Source organism: Ranitomeya imitator, chromosome 2, assembly GCF_032444005.1.
Source record: "Ranitomeya imitator isolate aRanImi1 chromosome 2, aRanImi1.pri, whole genome shotgun sequence".
NCBI classification, from domain to species: Eukaryota; Metazoa; Chordata; class Amphibia; order Anura; family Dendrobatidae; genus Ranitomeya; species Ranitomeya imitator.
Genome location: NC_091283.1, coordinates 243,649,001 through 243,670,985, shown reverse-complemented (window position 1 = coordinate 243,670,985; position 21,985 = coordinate 243,649,001). Strand labels below are relative to the sequence as shown.

At 44.5% G+C, this 21,985-nt stretch overlaps 1 protein-coding gene across 2 annotated transcripts; it reads left to right on the top strand.

Moving 5' to 3' along the window:
- Window positions 1–4,403: 4,403 nt before the first annotated feature.
- LOC138662873 (zinc finger protein 773-like) lies at window positions 4,404–20,059 on the top strand. 2 transcript variants are annotated; one of them, XM_069748864.1, is made up of 7 exons: window positions 4,404–4,457; window positions 5,776–5,964; window positions 6,094–6,273; window positions 6,356–6,479; window positions 6,563–6,660; window positions 6,859–6,949; window positions 18,916–20,059. In XM_069748864.1, the coding sequence occupies exons 1-7, from the start codon at window positions 4,431–4,433 to the stop codon at window positions 19,917–19,919; spliced, it is 1,713 nt and encodes a 570-aa protein (XP_069604965.1). In that variant the 5' UTR covers window positions 4,404–4,430; the 3' UTR covers window positions 19,920–20,059. The 2 variants fall into 2 exon arrangements, with proteins under 2 accessions (XP_069604965.1, XP_069604964.1); XM_069748863.1 differs by having other exon boundaries at window positions 4,407–4,457; window positions 18,913–20,059.
- Window positions 20,060–21,985: the final 1,926 nt, after the last annotated feature.

Genomic DNA, 21,985 nt, shown 5'->3' with positions numbered 1-21,985 from the left:
GTTGATACCATCACTATCCCTCCGGTCACGGAGCCAGTAACCCCCCAAACCATCACTACTACCTCTGTGTGCATAATCACCACCACAGAATCCACTGTAGCAGCTGCACCAGTAGATATGCATACTCAGGACACCTATCACAAGAAGTGTGATCAAAAGAGTGCCACAATGATCTCACAAAGGTACCATATAAAATTTAAATTTTATTAAATAACATTAAAAACACATGAATCACTACATACAGGTGCAAATCCTCAACAATAAGAGGGACTATATAGCCTGAGTTGAACACCACTATACCAGGCCCAACATATAAATAAGACAGGGAGTTATATAGTACTATGGCATCTTAAACAGAAAGATTAACCTATGTGATCTATCCTAATGGAGCCCACTAGGGATCTCCATAAAGAATCCTCTGTCTAATATATAAAGGTCTAGCGATACATAGAGACAATTAGAAATAGGTATATTACCTCAAAGTAAACCTGGCGTGTGCTCCTCGGCGTCCCTCTGCCCCGACGCGCGTTTCGCAGTAGCTTCTTCTGGAGGCGTCAGGACACGCAAACTCTAATTACAGCCTGTGACTTGCCCTTATATTGGACCATACCAGGGGCTACCATGGATGATGCCACAACTGAGATAAAGTAAAACAATTCTGAACATGAATGTAAATAGTTAACTTAAGTCTTTGCTACAAGTTTCTAAATTGACTGTTGCTGTTCACAAGTTCATTAAACCCACCAGGGTTTCTACTTAAAGGGGCCCCACGTTTAAAGGGATCCTATGTTTACAAAGTTGCATTTTGTTTAAAGACACTCGAGTCATGGACAGTGAATGGCTCACAAACTTTCCTTTGTAAATAGTTTGCACCTTCTTAAAGGTGCTTCCTACTTGTTTTACAAAGAAGTTTTAAAAAGACTGCTTCTAACATTTCACTGAAAGTTGCTTTGTTTTTCAGAGACCTGAAGAAAAACCCGTCTGGCATGGCAGGATTCCAGGTCTGGATACACGCCTTGTAGCCCGCCCAAGGCAAATGTTGGGGGTTAATTAAGGGTCCTCGCATCATTGCTACTGTTGCAAAGTTAATGACTGACTTGAGAATTAATTGCACTACCTCAGTATTGAAAGACTTGAATACTGTTTGCACCCATAAACGGAATGTTAAATCGTTGCACTTTGCTGATCTGGTGCCTAGAGTTGGTTAGAAATGCACTTTATATGCTAGTTTGTTAATATATTAGAGTTAATATAGTGAATAATAGTAAAATTGAGAGTTGAAGTTAGATAGTATTGTATACAGATATATAGGAAGATATCTCATGATGCACTGCTGAATAAAATGAGTAAGATACAGTGAGCCCGTGGGGGTTGGTTTAAAGTTTTGTACTTGAAGAAGAGTAAAGATAAAATGCTTGTTTTGCACTTTGAAGCCTTAAGATAGTATACCCATAGCGGGTAATTGTTTTTCATAGTTAGTTAATTGTTATATTGTTTTGTTAAATTGCTCTATTCTTAAAAGTGTATCCACCATGTAAATAGTTCATGTAAAGTTCAAGTGTCCTCACCTCCCATAAAGGAAAGCTCTAGTTTATATAATTAACTTGTTTCATAAGTTTATAGCATTCCAAAAATTGTAAGTCTTTTTGCTAATTTGTATTGTTGTTCTTCTTTTCCCAGTCCTGGAGTACTGGATTTAACAGGGGGAATGTGGCGCCCCAGGGCCCTGGTCGTGTCAGTAGCATTGCTTTCCTCCCGGGAGAGTGTTGTTACGCTTGAAGGCAAGAAGGGATAACTGCAACCAGGTGTTAGGGTTGGTGGAACACACTGAGTATATATATATGTATAAATAGGTGCATTCGTAACCCGGGGTCCTCCGTGCAGGAGAGGACCCTGCTGCTCGCAAATGGCGGCGCTATAAGCAAACTCTGTTAACTCCACAGAGTCGCTAGAAATAAGATGCTGTGCCCTGTTAGCGTCACAGGGGAACACAGCTAACTGCTGAGCTGATGGCAGTCAGTGGTCACGCACCCAGAAAAGCACACAAACACTCCTCACCGGAGGTGCCGGTATTCTAGGGGCTTATTTCATCCGGGTCCCTGAATACACACATACAGGTGCGACCACAAATAATAAGCTCATGACATGAGATGACACTAGCGCATGGCCGTGCGGCCATGCAAACCTTTTATAGCTGTAGTAGCTTCAGGACCTTCCTAGAGGACCAATGATAGCTGCTGCAGTACCTGAGCATGTGATCCCTGACCTCCAATGAGAGGTCTTTCCTTGGGCATGCTCAGTGTGTGCAAGGCAGGACTTAGTCCCAGAAAAGCCTGCTCGCCGCTGACCAGTGCAGGCTACAACAGCAGAGCCTAGAAAAGCAGCAGTAAGACTTTGCACAATATCAGACTGAGCGAGACGCTGGACCAACGTCTCTGCTGAGCAGGCTCCACTGCGGTCGATGTAAAATGGGAGACCGCAGCATACATGGCTTGTGATCCCCCTGTGCAGCAGCCGGATCTCGACTTCTAACACCAGGTACCAAAAACATGCAACACGTTTACACTCCAGGCCACCAGGGGGAGCTTTTGATCATACTTGCTAGGTGACTCCCCATATATATATATATGTATCTATACATATATATGTATATATATATATATATATATATATAATTGGTAGTCTGTAGGGAGAGACAGAACAGTACTTGCCACGGAACAGACAGGATCAGTCTGAGGCAAATCAGAAGGTTTTTCGGAGCTGCGTAGCCCCAGTGCAGCAGTCCCTTGAAAGAGACATTGAGAAAGCCAAATTGGCTGCAGAAAGCGTGCAGGAGAGCAAAGCACAGGAGTGGATATCAGAGAGAGACCAGCCCCGAGCAGCCAACCTCCCTCTGAGGTGCAGAAACCGGTAACCAGAACACCGAGGATTGTAAGGCCCTCTATGGGTATGTGCACACGTATTCTGGTCTACTGCGGATTTTTCCGCAGCAGATTTGATAAATCTGCAGTTGAAAACGGCTATGGATTTACTGCGGTTTTACAACTGCAGATTTCTATTGGAGCAGTTGTAAAACGGCTGCAGAATACGCAGAAAGAAGTGACATGCTGCGGAATGTAAACCGCTGCGTTTCCGTGCGTTTTTTTCCGCAGCATGTGCACAGCGTTTTTTGTTTCCCATAGGTTTACATTGTACTGTAAACTCATGGGAAACTGCTGCGGATCCGCAGCTGCGGAAACAATGCGGATCCACAGCAAAATCCGCATCGTGTGCACATACCCTATGACTTAAATAAGAGACCGGCAGGACAGATGAACTTTAGGTTACCTGTCCGACCTAACACCCAGGAGGCACGGTGGCATCCCTCAGAGGCCGGGGCGTGCTAGAGTCCCTATAAACAGCATCAAGCCAACACTCATACGGGTAATGTCCTATCCTACCCGGGGGACAGAGAGCGAGACAACATCTGTGAGGACCATATGTGAGCTTTTAGCAGTAAGGGACTACAACACCATGGCGGTAAAGGAAAGCTTTTAATTTCCACCTGGGTAAGGGGACTTCTAACTTGCCTCCAAGCCGGCCGGACATTGCCTGCCCTGTGATCTGGTGCTCTGGACTATGGATGCTGAAGCCTTCAGTAAACAAGGTAAAGAGACTGCAACTCTGTGTCCTCAATCTTTACTGCACTCCTCGCCATCTTCCATCTACACCATCGGGAGCCCTGGGGACATACTTCACCTGTGGGAAGTTATACCATCTAGCTGCCATAACATCACCCCAGAGGACCCCCTAAAGATGGCGTCACAAACATAAACTTTATCCCTTTAAAGACCTTTCCCCTTTAATGTTGGTGCCCAGGGCTACGGACCAGGTCGCCACCGTGACATCCCCTTTAAATACTGGACCCAGTACCGAGTACGCAGCCGAGGTGCACTCCATGTGCACATACCCTAAAGGATAGGGAAGGTGAGCTGTGATTTTATTAATCTCTCTGAAGTCCAAGCATGGACGCCGCCCTCCATCATATTAACAAAACCCCACAGCGACTGGAGAGGTGCATGGCCGTATATGACCCTTAGCCGGACACTGGAAGGGGGTAAATAAGCGAGATTTCGGCATTTTAGCTCCTGGTGTGGAGGCGATAGCACAATCATATGCCGCCATATACTAGACGTCCGGTAACTGGTAATAATCCCCTCATGTGTGGGGTCTATTTGTCTCCAGAGAAATCACACGTTACATTCCACACATAACATTGTGTAGAAAAGGCGGCGCGAGGTAATTGTGCCAGTAGTGAGGGCGAATAATGGCGGAAATGTCACTGACTGAGGAGAAGTCTCCATGTAGCGTCTTCACTGCGAATCACGTGACCCCTGACTCCTCCCTCCTGTGACCTCATCACAGGTCCTGTGCGCACATCGCAGCCATATATGTGGAGTGCGGCTCTGCAGGTGGAGGTATGTGGAGATTCCCCATTACTGAGCGCGGGGACATTAACCCCTTCTGCACGGAGACTCTTTATAAGAATCATAACGTTGTTGTTCTGTTTCCTGTAATAGATACATACGAGCCAACTATGGAGGACAGGAAGTGAGGGAGCGGATTGTTCTCCTAGTACAGGGCCCCTTTCTTGGCCCCACACAGTGTAATGCCCCCATTATGCCCTGTAAGCAGGGTTCTGCCCCACACCCAGCTGCCTCGGGCACTTTACCATGAGCTGGTACCTCAGATTCTTCCCCGCACCCCTTTCCTTTGCTTGGCGCCAAATCTGTTCTGCCTTTGGGGATCTTGCCTTTATAATATCAGTAACCTGTGTCATCAAGGTCTCTCCGTGCTTGGACCTTCTTATGCCCATTTGCAGACGACTCCAGCTGTGCCGCTTGACCCATTGGAAGAATTTAATATGCCATTGAATGTGGATCCAACCCTTTGCATCAATCGGAAGATTTTGCACTCGCATTTACTTTTGGATTAATTATCATGTGCTGTATTTTTATGGAAATAGTGTTGTCTGATATTATGGTATGATTAATTTAATTATTGATATGGGGCTGTCCTGTGGTAACTTCTGAGGGGAGTATTTGGTGGCGCGCATGTGCCCTGTCTATCCAGCGGCTCCTCGTCTGCTGCGGCATCTTCCCAGTCTCTCAAACATGCTTTCCTGCATGCGAGATTGTGCCTGATGCCGGCGGCCGCTGTAGGGCCTGCGGAGTGCAGGGCACCTGCGCCAAGATACCAATACTATTGGCCGAGACACATCATGTGATCGGCGTTAGATGAGTCACCAATGGGATAAAAAGGTCCTTGTGTAAGTAAGAGTTATCCCCTTGAGAAAGCAACAAACAAACAAGCGAAACGTACGTTGGGGGCTCTGTTGGATTCCTCTGGTGCCATCCACCCCATTCTGGTGTTAGCTGCTGGTAAGCGCCATTTACAGCTACAGTATTTGCTTTGACGAGTACGGTATATGGTTACTTTGGGTCAGCACTTCATTTTTTTTTTTCTTTAGTGCTACTCATTTTGTTTGGTGCTGGCTGCAGGGAAGTGCTATGGTACAATTTATTCAATGAGACCACACTATTGCTCTATAATAGCACTTTCATTATGGCATGTCTTCCTGATTTATGTGATACTGGCAGCTACGTGGGGTATATGGCACTCATGATATTTCGTGTCATCCTGTTGTAATTTTTACTGTGTGTTACACTTTATTAAATTTTCACAATAAAATACTCTTTTTAACCTAAGTACTCCCTTTTCCTCCTAATTTTTCAGGATTCTTCTGATGTTACATCGGCTCATCTTCTCATTCTGGTCTCTACAATATCGGATCCTCTCAGTGAAGATCTTCTACAGAAGAAAATTTTCCTGATTTACCCATCAAACATGGATATGGACAGAGACAAGATGGCGGAGAGGATATTACACCTCACCCTAGAGATCCTCTTCCGGCTTACTGGAGAGGTGAGAGATTCTGATGACGTCACATGACATCATTCTTATCTATGGGAATAACAGATAGACAGAACTGGAGAGGTGAGGACTCTGGAAATGTCTGTAGTGAGATTTATTAATGTGTCTCTCCATTACCAGGATTACACAGTGGTGAAGAAGACCTCTAGTGATCGCTGTCAGGACCCTGTGTCTGAGGGATGGGGAAGACCCCTGAGCCCAATCACGGGGCCTCCACCTCACCCCCTGATCCATGAGGACATCAATGACCAGAAGATCCTAGAACTCATCTACAAGATGATTGAGCTGCTGACTGGAGAGGTGACACTGCTGGGAATGCTGGGACATTATACAGTAACACTATGAAGGGATCGGGGGATGACGGTATCATTGTATGTGTCAGGTTCCTATAAGGTGTCAGGATGTCGCTGTCTATTTCTCCATGGAGGAGTGGGAGTATTTAGAAGGACACAGAGATCTGTACAAGAACGTCATAATGGAGGTTCCCCAGCCCCTCACATCTCCAGGTAATAGACAGGACTAAATACACACGGCCTATAATCATCTGTATGTAAAGAATGAATTCACTCCCTGTATGTGTTTCCTCCAGATCTATCCAGTAAGAGGACAATACCAGAGAGATGTCCCCGTCCTCTTCTTCCACAGGACTGTAACCAAGAAGATCCCAATGCTCCTCAGGACCATCAGGTAGATGGAGAGAAGGTGTCAGGAGATCTCCCCTATGATGTGTAGACGCCGGTGAAGGTCTTGTGCTCAGTCTTGTTTTATCCACCAGTATTATATGTTTTATACTTATGTAATGAGAGCGGTGGAGATGGCAGGATTAGAGCTGATCATAGATGTGACTTCTCCATCTGTCGGTGACTTTTACAGTATTTGTTTCAGGGTGAAGATCTGACCCATATTAATACTACAGAGACATATGTGAGGGGGGATGAGCGGTGTAAAGAGGAGATTCCCACATATGACTACCCAGGTGAGTAGTAACCACTAAATGCAGAGAGGTCACAGATTCTTCTCAGTCACCGGCTGTGGCTGCTTTATCGGTGGTGTAGTCCGGCCGTATTACCATGATCACCATTTTGCCTCTAGACCACAACATTCTCCTCCACCCAAAACTGTTCAAATTACTTTGATAATTGAAAACCCTTTTCTATAGAACTTACAACCTGGTAGATCCACCTACCCGCTGGGTTTAGGAGACGCTGTTACCTGCCCAGATCTGTGAACTATAAAGCCAAATGACAGCGTACGTAGAATGTGCTGACAAGATAGAAAATCACTTGAAGAAAAATATTGTGATGGGCCTGTAAGAGAAAGCGGAGGGTAATGATGCTGTTGGCTTCCTAGAACCCTGAGATCTTATCAGATGAATCTCCCTTCTCTCCCTTCTGTGCTGCTGAATGTGATCATATGGTCCCTACAAGACCAGGTCCCGTCTTTCTGTCCAAACTTCACTTTTATGATCGACAACATTAAATGTGCAGTGAGGCCAAGTGTGAATTTCTGCACAATAACAGAGTTTCCTTTTATCCCGACTTTTCAATTTGTATTAAAACCGACTAACTTCAAGGAGGATTGTGATAATCTACATAAACCCATCACACCGGTGCCATGATATATCTCTGAGCTGTGCGTGGCTGATGGCTGGAATATACATTTATTCCCCCTGCAGGAGATGTGTTGGCTTCAGCCCTGGTTTCATGGATTCACTCCACCTCATAAATTACATTGTTTCTGATCCTAAGAAATTCAGATTACTGCACAATCTCTCCTGACATGGGGAACAATATTATTTCCTCTAATCTTCTGGTCAGGATTCATAGTAGCTCCAATGGTCCACCATAGATGAATGCAACTCTTGTTTACTGTTGTGTAATCTGTATTTGGAGTTTTCAGTTAATAAGATTATCGTGCTCTGTGGCGGGGCTGCGGGTGGGGCTGTGGGCGGGGCTTTATGTGGTGCGCTGATTACATATTCATCTGTATTGGCTTATGACAGGTCGCTGATCCCTCACTGACCTGCCCCCATTTTTACATAATGCATATAATAGTGTTGATATTATTGTTGATAATGCCTATAATATTGTGGCTATTGTGAGGCTTAGAAAAAAAATTACATCCAGCAAAATGACACCAGCGGTTCCTGTCCAGTAGCATCTATCTCTTACTTATACAGTGGGGCAAAAAAGTATTTAGTCAGTCAGCAATAGTGCAAGTTCCACCACTTAAAAAGATAAGAGGCGTCTGTAATTTACATCATAGGTAGACCTCAACTATGGGAGACAAACTGAGAAAAAAAAATCCAGAAAATCACATTGTCTGTTTTTTTATCATTTTATTTGCATTTTATCATGGAAAATAAGTATTTGGTCAGAAACAAAATTTCATCTCAGTACTTTGTAATATATCCTTTGTTGGCAATGACAGAGGTCAAACGTTTTCTGTAAGTCTTCACAAGGTTGCCACACACTGTTGTTGGTATGTTGGCCCATTCCTCCATGCAGATCTCCTCTAGAGCAGTGATGTTTTTGGCTTTTCGCTTGGCAACACGGACTTTCAACTCCCTCCAAAGGTTTTCTATAGGGTTGAGATCTGGAGACTGGCTAGGCCACTCCAGGACCTTGAAATGCTTCTTACAAAGCCACTCCTTCGTTGCCCTGGTGGTGTGCTTTGGATCATTGTCATGTTGAAAGACCCAGCCACATTTCATCTTCAATGCCCTTGCTGATGGAAGGAGGTTTGCACTCAAAATCTCACAATACATGGCCCCATTCATTCTTTCATGTACCCGGATCAGTCGCCCTGGCCCCTTTGCAGAGAAACAGCCCCAAAGCATGATGTTTCCACCACCATGCTTTACAGTAGGTATGGTGTTTGATGGATGCAACTCAGTATTCTTTTTCCTCCAAACACGACAAGTTGTGTTTCTACCAAACCGTTCCAGTTTGGTTTCATCAGACCATAGGACATTCTCCCAAAACTCCTCTGGATCATCCAAATGCTCTCTAGCAAACTTCAGACGGGCCCGGACATGTACTGGCTTTAGCAGTGGGACACGTCTGGCACTGCAGGATCTGAGTCCATGGTGGCGTAGTGTGTTACTTATGGTAGGCCTTGTTACATTGGTCCCAGCTCTCTGCAGTTCATTCACTAGGTCCCCCTGCGTGGTTCTGGGATTTTTGCTCACCGTTCTTGTGATCATTCTGACCCCACGGGGTGGGATTTTGCGTGGAGCCCCAGATCGAGGGAGATTATCAGTGGTCTTGTATGTCTTCCATTTTCTAATTATTGCTCCCACTGTTGATTTCTTCACTCCAAGCTGGTTGGCTATTACAGATTCAGTCTTCCCAGCCTGGTGCAGGGCTACAATTTTGTTTCTGGTGTCCTTTGACAGCTCTTTGGTCTTCACCATAGTGGAGTTTGGAGTCAGACTGTTTGAGGGTGTGCACAGGTGTCTTTTTATACTGATAACACGTTTAAACAGGTGCCATTACTACAGGTAATGAGTGGAGGAAAGAGGAGACTCTTAAAGAAGAAGTTACAGGTCTGTGAGAGCCAGAAATCTTGATTGTTTGTTTCTGACCAAATACTTATTTTCCACCATAATATGCAAATAAAATGATAAAAAAAACAGACAATGTGATTTTCTGGATTTTTTTTTCTCAGTTTGTCTCCCATAGTTGAGGTCTACCTATGATGTAAATTACAGACACCTCTCATCTTTTTAAGTGGTGGAACTTGCACTATTGCTGACTGACTAAATACTTTTTTGCCCCACTGTAGATGCTACTGCACAGGCGCCACCATCGCCGGTGTCATTTTGCTGGATGTAATTTTTTTTCTAAGCCTCACAATAGCCACAATATTATAGGCATTATCAACAATAATATCAACACTATTATATGCATTATGTAAAAATGGGGGCAGGTCAGTGAGGGATCAGCGACCTGTCATAAGCCAATACAGATGAATATGTAATCAGAACAGCACCTAAAGCCTCGCCCCAGAGCACGAGAATCTCATTAACTGAAAACTACAAATGCAGATTAAACAACAACCACAAGACGGATTTCATCACCAGGTATCGGTGTAATCAGTATAACGGCACCGACCTGACAGTGTCTGTAGTCACTGAGCACAATCCTGCTGACAGGTTCCCTTTAAGACATCTCCGCTCTGCACTATTATACACAGTTCTCTTTAAATGTGTAATATTTCTTCTTGAAACTCATCTGACAGAAAATATTGGAGCTTCCGATAGTTTAGATTGTGAAGTCACCGAGCCCCGTGCACTAATTACCCCAGAGAGGTTTCACCACTAGCTGCTCATTTATTACTGATGGAGACTGTTCAGTTTGAGCATTTCAGGGCCGGACTGGGACTAAAATTCAGCCCTGGCATTGGAAGTTACACAGGTCCACTTGTCATGTGGTGACTGTATAATATCTTTGTACACTTGTAGGTTACAAGAAGTGAGGTGAGTGTAGCACGACTATATAACATATAATCAAAGCTTCACTTTGACTCTTTCCGATTGCCCTGGTGCAGTGGCAATCAAGTTAACGGTAGCTGATGTCGATATCAGCTGTGAATTGTCCAAAAACACAAATGGCATCAAGCTCTGGTTTTAGTAATGGAGAGGAATCTATCAGACACCCCCATTACTAACCCGGAAATTAAAAAAAAAACCACAAAAAAATACTTTAGCTAAATAAACACTCCTTAAGATATTCTCTTGTTCATCACTTTATTCAAAAAGGAAAAAAATCCCACGCCGGTCCTCCACAGTTCACCAAATCCAACGTAGTCCAGGGATTAGGATGACCTCATTCTGATGCTCCACAACCTTTGCCCACAGCCTCTCTCGGTTCCGCTGCTCAGCACGAGAAGCGGTGACTCTGAAGAGCGGTGACATCAGTAACGTCACCGCTCATCAGATATTCTGGGTCTTGCGCTGAGCTCGGTGACTCTGAAGAGCGGTGACATCAGTAACTCAGTAACGTCACCGCTCATCAGATATTCTGGGTCTTGCGCTGAGCTCGGTGACTGTGAAGAGCGGTAATGTTACTAACATCTCCGCTCTTCACTGTCACTGGGTCTCGCCAGGTCTAGGTTATTATTGGGGATGTCTGATAGACACCTCTCCATTACTTACATCAGGGATTGATGGAAGCTTACATTACACAGCTGACATCAACCCCAAAAATCATTACACATACCAGAATTAAATGCTTTGGCGGCTGGAAAAAGCAGTACAGTTAGCGCTATTCCCAGGCGCCAGGTGCTAACTACAGCTGTCATCATCCTTGCCTGGTCTCCCTGTGATCAGCAACATTGATGACAGTTGTAGTCAGCACCTGGGAATTGCATGCATTAAATAAATTATTAAATTAAAAAAACGGCGTGGGGTGCCCCTTATATTTTAAACCCAGTGCAGATAAAACAGACGGCTGTGGGCTTCTATTATCAGGCCGGGACGGTCCATGGTTATTGGCTTGCCCTGAGCCAAAAAAGAGAAGCCCACAACCTCCACAGAATTGGTGCATCAGGTTAGATTCGCCTATTCTGGCGCTTTACCCAGCTCATCCTGATGCCCTGCTGTGCTGGCAATCGGGTTAATATATGGTGTTGATGACCGCTTTATAAAAAGTCACATATGCCATCAAGCCCTGAGGCTAGTAATGGAGAAGTGTTAGTCAGACATTCCCCTTACTAAACCTGTAAGTTAAAATCATTACAGCACACACAGAAAATACTTTATTTTAAAAAAACACCATCTTGCACCTATTTATTTTCTCCAAAACACCTCCGCACATTGATGTCCCACAACGATCCCCAACTCTGCTGCATCTGGAGGATGTGAGGAGCGGTGACATCAGTGACATTACCGCCGCTCACCTCGGCTGCTGGGACACACAGAGTAGTGTGAGAACCAGCGGCAGTGACGAGCGGTGACGTCACTAAGGTTATCACAGGTCACAGCCGGCGATTCTCACGGTAACCTCTGTGTGATCCGTAGATGACAGCGTGTGAGCAGCAGCTGTGAACTGCGGTAACCTTACTGATGTCACCGCTCATCACTGCTGCTGGAACATACAGAGTAGTGTGAGAACCAGCAGCAGTAACGTGCGGTAACGTCAGTAAGGTTATCACAGGTCACAGACGGCGATTCTCACGGTAACCTCTGTGTGATCCGTAGATGACAGCGTGTGAGTAGCCAGCTGTGAACTGCGATAACCTTACTGATGTCACCGCTCATCACAGCCTCTGGATGTAACAGCGTCGGGGATCGATGTGAGACACCCATGTGGATTACAACGGACCTGTGGCGATGTTTTTTGGAGAAATAATAGGTGAAAGATGTTGTCTAGGTTTTTATTTTAAAATAAAGGACTTTTCTGTGTGTTTAATGACTTTTATTTACAGGGTTAGTAATGGGAGTGTCTGACTGACACCTCTCCATTACTAACCCTTGGACTTGATGGCAGATGTGATTATTGACAAATCATAGCTGTCCTAAAACCTATATATTACCCCGATTGCCACCGCACAAAGGCATCGGGATGACTGGGTAAAACACCAGAATTGCCGAATCTGATGGATGTGCCCATTTTAGGGCAGCTGTGGTCTCCTATTTTTGGTTGGGACAGCCAATAACACTGGACTGTCCCAGCCTGATAATAGAAGCACCCAGTTTATCTGTGCTGGTTTTAAAAAGTAGGGGGACCCTGCACCGTTTTTTAATTTAATATGTAAAAAAAGAAAAAAACATCTATTTATCTCTTTAATTTCTATTCTGCATTTCATGTCATACTCGGTCAGCACACACGTATACACGGATGGCACATGGACACGGACCACGGATCTCACCTGTACTGGTTTTCCAGTACCGGAAACACCAGGACGTGTGGAGGCCTATTATCTTTGCACATATGTAAAGCTTACAAATCAGTAATTCATGATTAATGCATTATATTGTGGTATGTGTCTTGCGGATTGAAAAAACATGCACACGGATGCTGATAAAAAAAATGCACGGATGGTGAAAACGGAATGTCCCAGAGCTGCGGAATCTGAATGCGCTATATAAAGAATATATAATAAAATACACAATTCACCACTAACTGGTGTTTTTTTTAATGAAACCAGCTGGAGTGTTTATTGGTACTAAGTTGCGGTACTTTTGATTTTTAAATCACTTTTTTTTTGTGCAGTGGGATAAGCAAAAAAAAACTATGGTGTGCACGGATTTATGAGATCCTGTATTTTTTGATGGGTTCAGAGGTTTTTCTGGCACTGTTTGCTTCCAGATTGGAAAGTGAGAGAGGTTGATATTCTGTTATCAAAGCAAAACTGTAAATCATGCATCTGTCCTGTCAGGTACCTGTAGACATGATGTCCTCAACGCTGCTCACCTCCCAATGCAGCACTGAGAAAACCTTAAAGTGAACCTGACAGCTGATACAGGCTACCTGATCCAAGGGCAGGATGTTTCTGACACTGACGATCTCTCAGCCATGTATGACTGACTCTGAAATGCACAGAGAAAAAACATACCGTATAAGCCGAGATTTTCAGCCCATTTTTTTAGGCTGAAACTGCCCCTCTCGGCTTATGCTCGAGTCATTGTCCCAAGGGGGTCGGTCGGGGAGGGGGAGTGGCGGCTGTCACTTCATACTCACCTGCTCCCGGCGCGGTCTCTGCACGTCCCTGCTTATCAGATGGTCTCCAGAGCCCACAGCTCTACCTGTGTTCGGAGGTCACGTGGTACCGCTCATTAAAGTAATGGGCATGGAGCACATATTCATTACTTTAATGAGCGGTACCATGTGACTGCTGAACACAGGAACAAGCTGCCGGCATACACCGAAGACCATCGGAGAAACAGGTAAATGCAGACCGCGCCAGGCAGGGGTGAGTATAACAGGGGAGGGTGAGCCATGCAATATTCACCTGTCCCTGTTCCACCGCCAGGCTCTGTCTTCCGCGTCCTCTGGCTGTGACAAGTGGTTAGTGCGCCCCCTCTGCCTGACAAGTCACTGCAGAGACCCGGAAAACACAGCGGTGCACGGCGGTGGAACGGGGACAGGTGAATATTGCAAGTGCCGGGGGCATGAGCCAGCAGCGACACAGGCACCTGGCCCCCACAGTGCACCGGTGTCCCCGCCTGCTCAGGACACCAGCACCTCTTCCCCAGTGACGAGAGGTGAGTATGTCATTTTTTTTTTTATCACAGCAGCAGCATATACGGCATATTATTCCATGGAGCATCTTATGGGGCTATCATTAACCTTTTATGCAGCATTATATGGGGCATATTTTAATATGGAGCATCTTATGGGGCCATCATTAAACTTTGAGCAGCATTATATGGGGCATATTTTTTGTATGGAGCATATAATGGGGCCATTATTAACCTTTGAGCAGGATTATATGGGGCATATTATTCTATGGAGCATCTTATGAGGCCATCATTAACCTTTGTGCAGCATTGTATGGGGCATATTTTATATGGAGCATTTTATGGGGCCCATCAATCTGTATGGAGCATTATATGGGGTATATTTTAATATGGAGCATCTTATGGGGCCATCATGAACTGTATGGAGCATTATATGGGGCTCCTGATTCAATATGGATATTCAAAAACACTTAACCTACTGATGTCTCAATTAATTTTACTTTTATTGTTATCTATTTTTATTTTGACATTTATCGGTAGCTGCTGCATTTTCCACCCTAGGCTTATACTCGAGTCATTAAGTTTTACCAGTTTTTTGTGCCAAAATTAGGGGTCTCGGCTCATACTCGGATTGGCTTGTACTCGAGTATATATGGTACTTTGGCTTCTCTCCTGCTGTCAAAAAATTTGAGTCAATAGGAGCGAATGGAGAGAAGATACAGAGGATCTAACTGTCCGACTATTCTTTCTTGCGGCTTGGTCCTTGTCACTTTTAAAGGGAACCTGTCACCAGTTTTGGACGATATAAGTTACGGCCATCACCTTTCAGGGCTGATATACAGCATTCTATATTGCTGCCCCCAACCCGACCTGCAAGAGAAGAATAATAACTTATACTCACCAGCAGGGCGGTCTGGTCTGAGAGATGTCGCAGGTCCTGGTCCTTCGCATCCCATTTTATTACGATCACCAACCTCCTGTTGCTTTATGTGGATGACGCGTCCCTACTTCATCCACACAGTCACCTGGGCACTGCGCTCCTGTGCAGGTGTACTGATTTGCCCTGTTGAGGGCAGCGTAAAGTACTGCAGTTCATCAGGCCGCAGAAAAGGTCGGAGAGGCCTGGCGCCTGCGCACTGCACTACTTTACGCTGCCCTCAACAGGGCAAATCAGTACACCTGCGCAGGAGCGCTGGGCAAGGGATCCTGTGTGGATGATGCAGGGATGCGTCATCCACATGAAGCAAATAGGAGGACGGCATCGTAAGAAGATGGGAGGCACCGGACCAGGACCTGCGACACCCCTCGGAGCGGACCGCGCCCCCAGGTGAGTATACTAAAACTTATTTTTCTTCTGTTACAGGTCAGGATGGGGGCAGATGTACAGCATTATAGAATGCTGTATATAAGTCCTGGAAGGTGATGGCCGTAACTTATATTGGCCAAAATTCGTGACAGATTCCCTTTAACCCCTTTCTGACCTCGGACGGAATAGTACGTACGAGGTCAGATCAACTGCTTTGATGCGGGCTCCGGCGGTGAGCCCACATCAAAGCCTGGACATGTCAGCTGTTTTGAACAGCTGAAATGTGCTGCGCAATAGGGGCGGGTGGAATCGCGATCCACCCGTGCCTATTAACTAGTTAAATTCCGCTGTGAAACTCTGACAGCGGCATTTAACAAGTGTTTCCCACCATCCGGCCGTAAATGCGAGCACCGGTGAACACAGGTTGGCGCGTCGGCATGACAACCAGAGGTCTCTTTGAGACCTCTATGGTTGTTGATGCCAGATTGCTGCGAGCGCACCCGGTAGTCGGCGCTCATAGCAATGCAGTAATTCAGCTTCATAGGAGCGATCTATGTTTCGCTCCTATGTAGCAGAGCCGATCGAGTTGTGCCAGCTTCTAGTGTCCCATGGAGGCTATTGAAACATGGCAAAAGTTAAAAAAAGGTTTTTAAAAATATGAAAGAAATATAAAAGTTTAAATCACCCCCCTTTCCTCCCATTCAAAATAAAATACAAAAAATCAAACCTACACATATTTGGTATCGCCGTGTTCAGAATCGCTATGAATTAAAAAAAAACCTGATCGCTAGCACACCAGAATTACGTTTTTTTGGTCGTCGCTACATTGCATTAAAATGCAATAATGGGCTATCCAAAGAACGTATCTTCACCAAAATGATATCACTAAAAACGTCAGCTCAGCCCCCATATTGACGGAAAAATAAAAAAAGTTATGGGTCTGGGAAGGAGGGGAGCGAAAAACGAAAACGCAAATACCCCGGGTCATTAAAGGGGTTAAAGTATGTTTTCCCATGAAACGCAGCAAAGTTTGGGGGAAACGTGTGGCTGAAATCATGCAGCCAGTGTCCATTACATGTTGCCCATGGATCAGGCAGCCTACATAAGCAGACAGGTACCCTTTAAGACCCCATAAGTGCTACTTATGTCAAGTGGTGATGTTATGTCACCATTATCTTTTTGAGAACTATAACTACCAGCATATCCTGAAGCTCCAAAGGCATGCTGGGAGGTATAGTTCACCAGATGAGCTCTACAGTGCTTTTATTTACTCTTTTGTTTATTTTGACGCTTGCCTGAAATCAACTTACAACAAATGAACTCCGGTTCTCTCTGCGGCGAGAGTTCAAGTTTTCTTGCCCTGCTGCCGTGCTGCCGTGCTGGACAGGAGGAAGTGAGTGGTCTTCCATCCAGATCACGAGCTGCAGTGATGCAATTGAAGAGGCAGTGCCGGGGGAGCTGTGCACTGTATGTCCCTGGCCCTGCTTCAACTGCGTCACTGCAGCTCGTGATCTGGACGGAAGACCACCCACTTCCTCCGCTCCAGCGCGGCGGTAAATACAAAATACTGCATGATTGCGGCGCTGATAATGGACGAGCCAGCATGAACGGACCGAGCAGCCCACTACAGGGACTGGCCCTTCTGGCAATTGCCAGAAGTGCCCAATGCTCAGTCTGGCCCTGGTGGCCTGTATATAGGGCTACAGATACTCACTGTGCTGTTTGGTGACATGGTGTGTATCAGAATCAACATGGACCAGAGGGAGCGAAGGAAAGAGTTGTCTCAGGATATTAGAAAGAAAATTGTAGACAAATATGTTAAAGGTAAAAGTTTTAAAACCATCTCCAAGCAGCTTGTTGTTCTGGTGACTACAGTATACCACATATTATTCAGAAATTTAATATCCATGGGACTGTAGCCAACCTCCCTGGACGTGGCCGCAGGAGGAAAATTGATGGCAATCAAAGAGACGGATAATACAAATGGTAACAAAAGAGCCCAGAAAAACTTCTAAACAGATTAAAGGTGAACTTCAAGCTCAAGGAACATCAGTGTCAGATCGCACCATCTGTCGTTGTATGAGCCAAAGTGGACTTCATGGGAGACGACCAAGGAGGGCACCATTGTTGAAAAAAAATCATAAAAAAGCCAGACTGGAATTTGCCAAACTACATGTTGACAAGCCACAAAGCTTCTGGGAGAATGCTCTGTGGACAGATGAGACAAAAATTGAACTTTTTGGCAATGCACATCAGCTCTATGTTCACAGATGGAAAAATGAAGCATATTAAGAAAAGAACACTGTCCCTACTGTGAAACATGGAGGAGGCTCTGTTATGTTCTGGGGCTGCTTTGCTGCATCTGGCACAGGGTGTCTAGAATCTGTGCAGGGTACAATGAAATCTCAAGACTATCAAGGGATTCTAGAGAGAAATGTGCTGCCCAGTGTCATAAAGCTTAGTCTCGGTCGCTGGTCATGGGTCTTGCAACAGAATAATGACCCAAAACACCCAGCTAAAAACACCCAAGAATGGCTAAGAGGAAACATTGGACTATTCTGAAGTGGCCTTCTATGAGCCCTGACCTAAATCCTATTGAACATCTTTGGAAAGATCTGAAGCATGCCGTCTGGAAAAGGCAACCTTCAGACAGGAGACAACTGGAGTAGTTTGCTCCTGAGGAGTGGGCCAAAATACCTGTCGAGAGGTGCAGAAGTCTCATTGACAGTTACATGAATCATTTGATTGCAGTGATTGCCTCAAAAGGTTGTGCAGCAAAATAAAAAGTTAAGGATTCCATCATTTCTGTCCCGGTCTATTTCAGCAGTTGTTTTTTTAATTCTGTGGAAGTATGGTTGGAAAGCAATGTCTGACTTTCATATGCTCATTTTCATAAATTATTTATTATTACTTTTGTCAGAGTCAAGTTATTTCTGTGACCATTGTGTGTTTTTCTGTCATTAGGAAATGCACCCCGCAAATTATGTGGACTCTTCTCACTATAATATTGCTAAATACAGGGATCCTAAATGTTGTTTGAGCACACTGCAAGACTCAGAAGTGAGAGCTGATTTTGCTGGATTGGTTTATAAAAACTGTTACTTTTCAACAGCCTTTGAGCCACTCATAGTGTGGGAACCTCTGTTTTTCCATTGACAGATGATGGACCTGAGTGGGGACTTGTTTTTGTGAGATGAGAATTGGTATTATTTTCGCCTACATAACATTGATTGATTTCTTTTTATTCAATATTTGGGAGGCAGAATGAACAAACAGTTGAACACCGCGCACTACGGGTCCATCCAACAAGGTTTTCTATTAGATTGTGAACAGTCATTGTCTTGGTAAAGATTTTTTGCATAGCTTGTCATTTTTATTGACCGTTTAAGTAAACTGTTCAAAAATATAAAAAGATATTTTAATTAAAAAAATTGTTTTTTTATCTTAGCAGATAACTGTACCAGGAGATCAGAGGGACAGTTGACATCTTCAATTTTTAAATCTGATGATCTCGAGATCCTGCAAGATACAACTGAAGTGAATGCCATTACTCCAGATATATCATTATCCATTTACAGCAAAGATCTGTCATCTGATCCTATGAAACAGGTCCCTTCTTCTGATTCATTACCGACTACTAAGGAAAATCAAAGTTACAAAAGAGGCATTAAAAAACAAACTGCTCCTAAAGCAAAGAAGTCATTTTCATGTTCAGAATGTGGGAAATGTTTTAACAACAAATCACATTTTGTTAGACACCAAAGAACTCACACAGGTGAGAAGCCTTTTTCTTGTTCAGAATGTGAGAAATGTTTTGCACGTAAATCACATTTTGTTAGACACCATAGAACTCACACAGGAGAGAAGCCTTTTTCCTGCTCAGAATGTGGGAAATATTTTGCACATAAATCACATTTTGTTACTCACCAAAGAACTCACACAGGGGAGAAGCCTTTTTCCTGTTCAGAATGTGGGAAATGTTTTGCACGTAAATCAGATTTTGTTACACACCATAGAACTCACACAGGGGAGGAGCCTTTTTCATGCTCAGAATGTGGGAAATGTTTTAAACAGAAACCAAAGCTTGTTACTCACCAGAGAACTCACACAGGGGAGAAGCCTTTTTCATGTTCAGAATGTGGAAAATGTTTTAGCAATAAATCAAATTGTGTTAAGCACCAAAGAACTCACACAGGGGAGAAGCCTTTTTCATGTTCAGAATGTAACAAATGTTTTAAACAGAAATCACATCTTGTTAGTCACCAGAGAACTCACACAGGGGAGAAGCCTTTTTCCTGTTCAGAATGTGGGAAATGTTTTATCCTGAAATCAGATTTGGTTACTCACCAGAGAACTCACACAGGGGAGAAGCCTTTTTCCTGTTCAGAATGTGGGAAATGTTTTAACCAGAAAGGGACGCTTGTTAGACATCAGTGCAGTCACACAGGGGAGTAGCATTTTTCATTTTCTTAATGTGGGAAATATTTTACTTGGAAATCAATTGTTAATAAACATCAGAGACGTCACATAGGGGAGAAGCCTTTTTTATGTTCATAATGTGATAGTTTTAACCAAAATTGAATCTTTTGAAATGGGTTGTCTCTTGTCATTCCTCATGTTTGCTGCAAAAAAGGATAAAAAACAGCAGCAAAACACGGCAGAGGTTCTTACCTGCCTAGGCCTCCAAACAAATGCACTAACAGGATGCAGTGGACCCATGTGGTAAAATAGAAACACAGGTGCAGCATAACCGATGACGCAGCCACTCACCAGCTACCAAACTAATGGAGGGGGTGGCTGCTTGGCACATAGCTGCACATAAAAACTTGTATGTGGCGCTGTTCACACAATGGAGATGCACAGCATCCAGGCAGGCCTAGTAGTGACACCCTTCTATTAGATCAGGCGGGCCTGCCCAGCGCTATCCAAATGCACCCCATGTGCACAGAGACACCACAGTTTACAAGCAGAAAATGGGCCCAACTGCACCCTGAAAAAAAAAAAAATATTATGTGAGGTATTGGTTTATATTCTGGCCAAAATACGCAAGCTCATAACCCACATCAAGGGTCCTCACGCTTATGAGTCCCATCTCTAAACAGCAAAAGCACAAAAAGAGGATTCAGAGATCCTCCAAAAATTAGAAAAAACAGCAGCAAAACACGGCAGAGGTTCTTACCTGCCTAGGCCTCCAAACAAATGCACTAACAGGATGCAGTGGACCCATGTGGTAAAATAGAAACACAGGTGCAGCATAACCGATGACGCAGCCACTCACCAGCTACCAAACTAATGGAGGGGGTGGCTGCTTGGCACATAACTGCACATAAAAACTTGTATGTGGCGCATTGTGTGAACTGCGCCACATACAAGTTTTTATGTGCAGCTATGTGCCAAGCAGCCACCCCCTCCATTAGTTTGGTAGCTGGTGAGTGGCTGCGTCATCGGTTATGCTGCACCTGTGTTTCTATTTTACCACATGGGTCCATTGCATCCTGTTAGTGCATTTGTTTGGAGGCCTAGGCAGGTAAGAACCTCTGCCGTGTTTTGCTGCTGTTTTTTCTAATTTTTGGAGGATCTCTGAATCCTCTTTTTGTGCTTTTGCTGTTTAGAGAGAAAAAAGGATAAAACTAAACTTTATTAATTCCAAATGTAAAACTATACCCATAATTCACCTTCTGAAGGTTAGTCAGAATTTGACTAATAAAAAAAAACATGTACCCCACATCTCAGTATACAAGGCTCTCCAAGCTGTGCTCTGCTTGTGACGTCCCTGCCATGTGCTGCTTACAAGCATAAAGCAGCTGCTGGCATCAGAGCAGGACGCTGCGAGGGAGCGCCGGGTAGGTAAGTGTAATGTGTTTTTAAAAAAAATATTTTCTGATTGGGCCATGCATACCAGGACCGGGATGGGGACCAATCATTCCAGAATAGGGATGGTGCATTGCATGCTAGGATGAGATGGGGGCCCTGGATACCAGGATTAGGATAGGGCCATGCATACTAGTATAGGGATGAGTGCGATCATTCCTGCCAGGATAGAGATGAGGGATCCATGGATACCAGGGTAGAGATGAGGGAGCCATGTGTATCAGGATAGGGGATAATAAGTACAGAGTTGACCACATTTTTTGCCTCAATTCTTTTTCCTACTTTCCTCCTCTAAAACCTGGGTGCGTCTTATAGTCCAAAAAATACGGTATATACAGTATATAATTTTTTTCTCAGTGAACTCATTCCTCATGTTTGGCCTCATTAAAATAAAAACACTCATACTGCGCTGGCGTACCGGCTCCACTTCAGCGGTGTCGAGACTCACTGTCCCGGGGCTTATGTAAGGTGGTTACATCACACGAGCCCTGCACCCGATCAGCGGCAGCTTCACTGTTCCTTCCTTCGGACATATTGAACATGAGCAGAAAGCCAGGGCCGCGGCTGCTCTCTGCCTCATGATGCTTGATTTGTCCCAAGGTGGGTACAGTGACGTCAGCGCTGATTGGGCACAGGCCTCACATGATGTA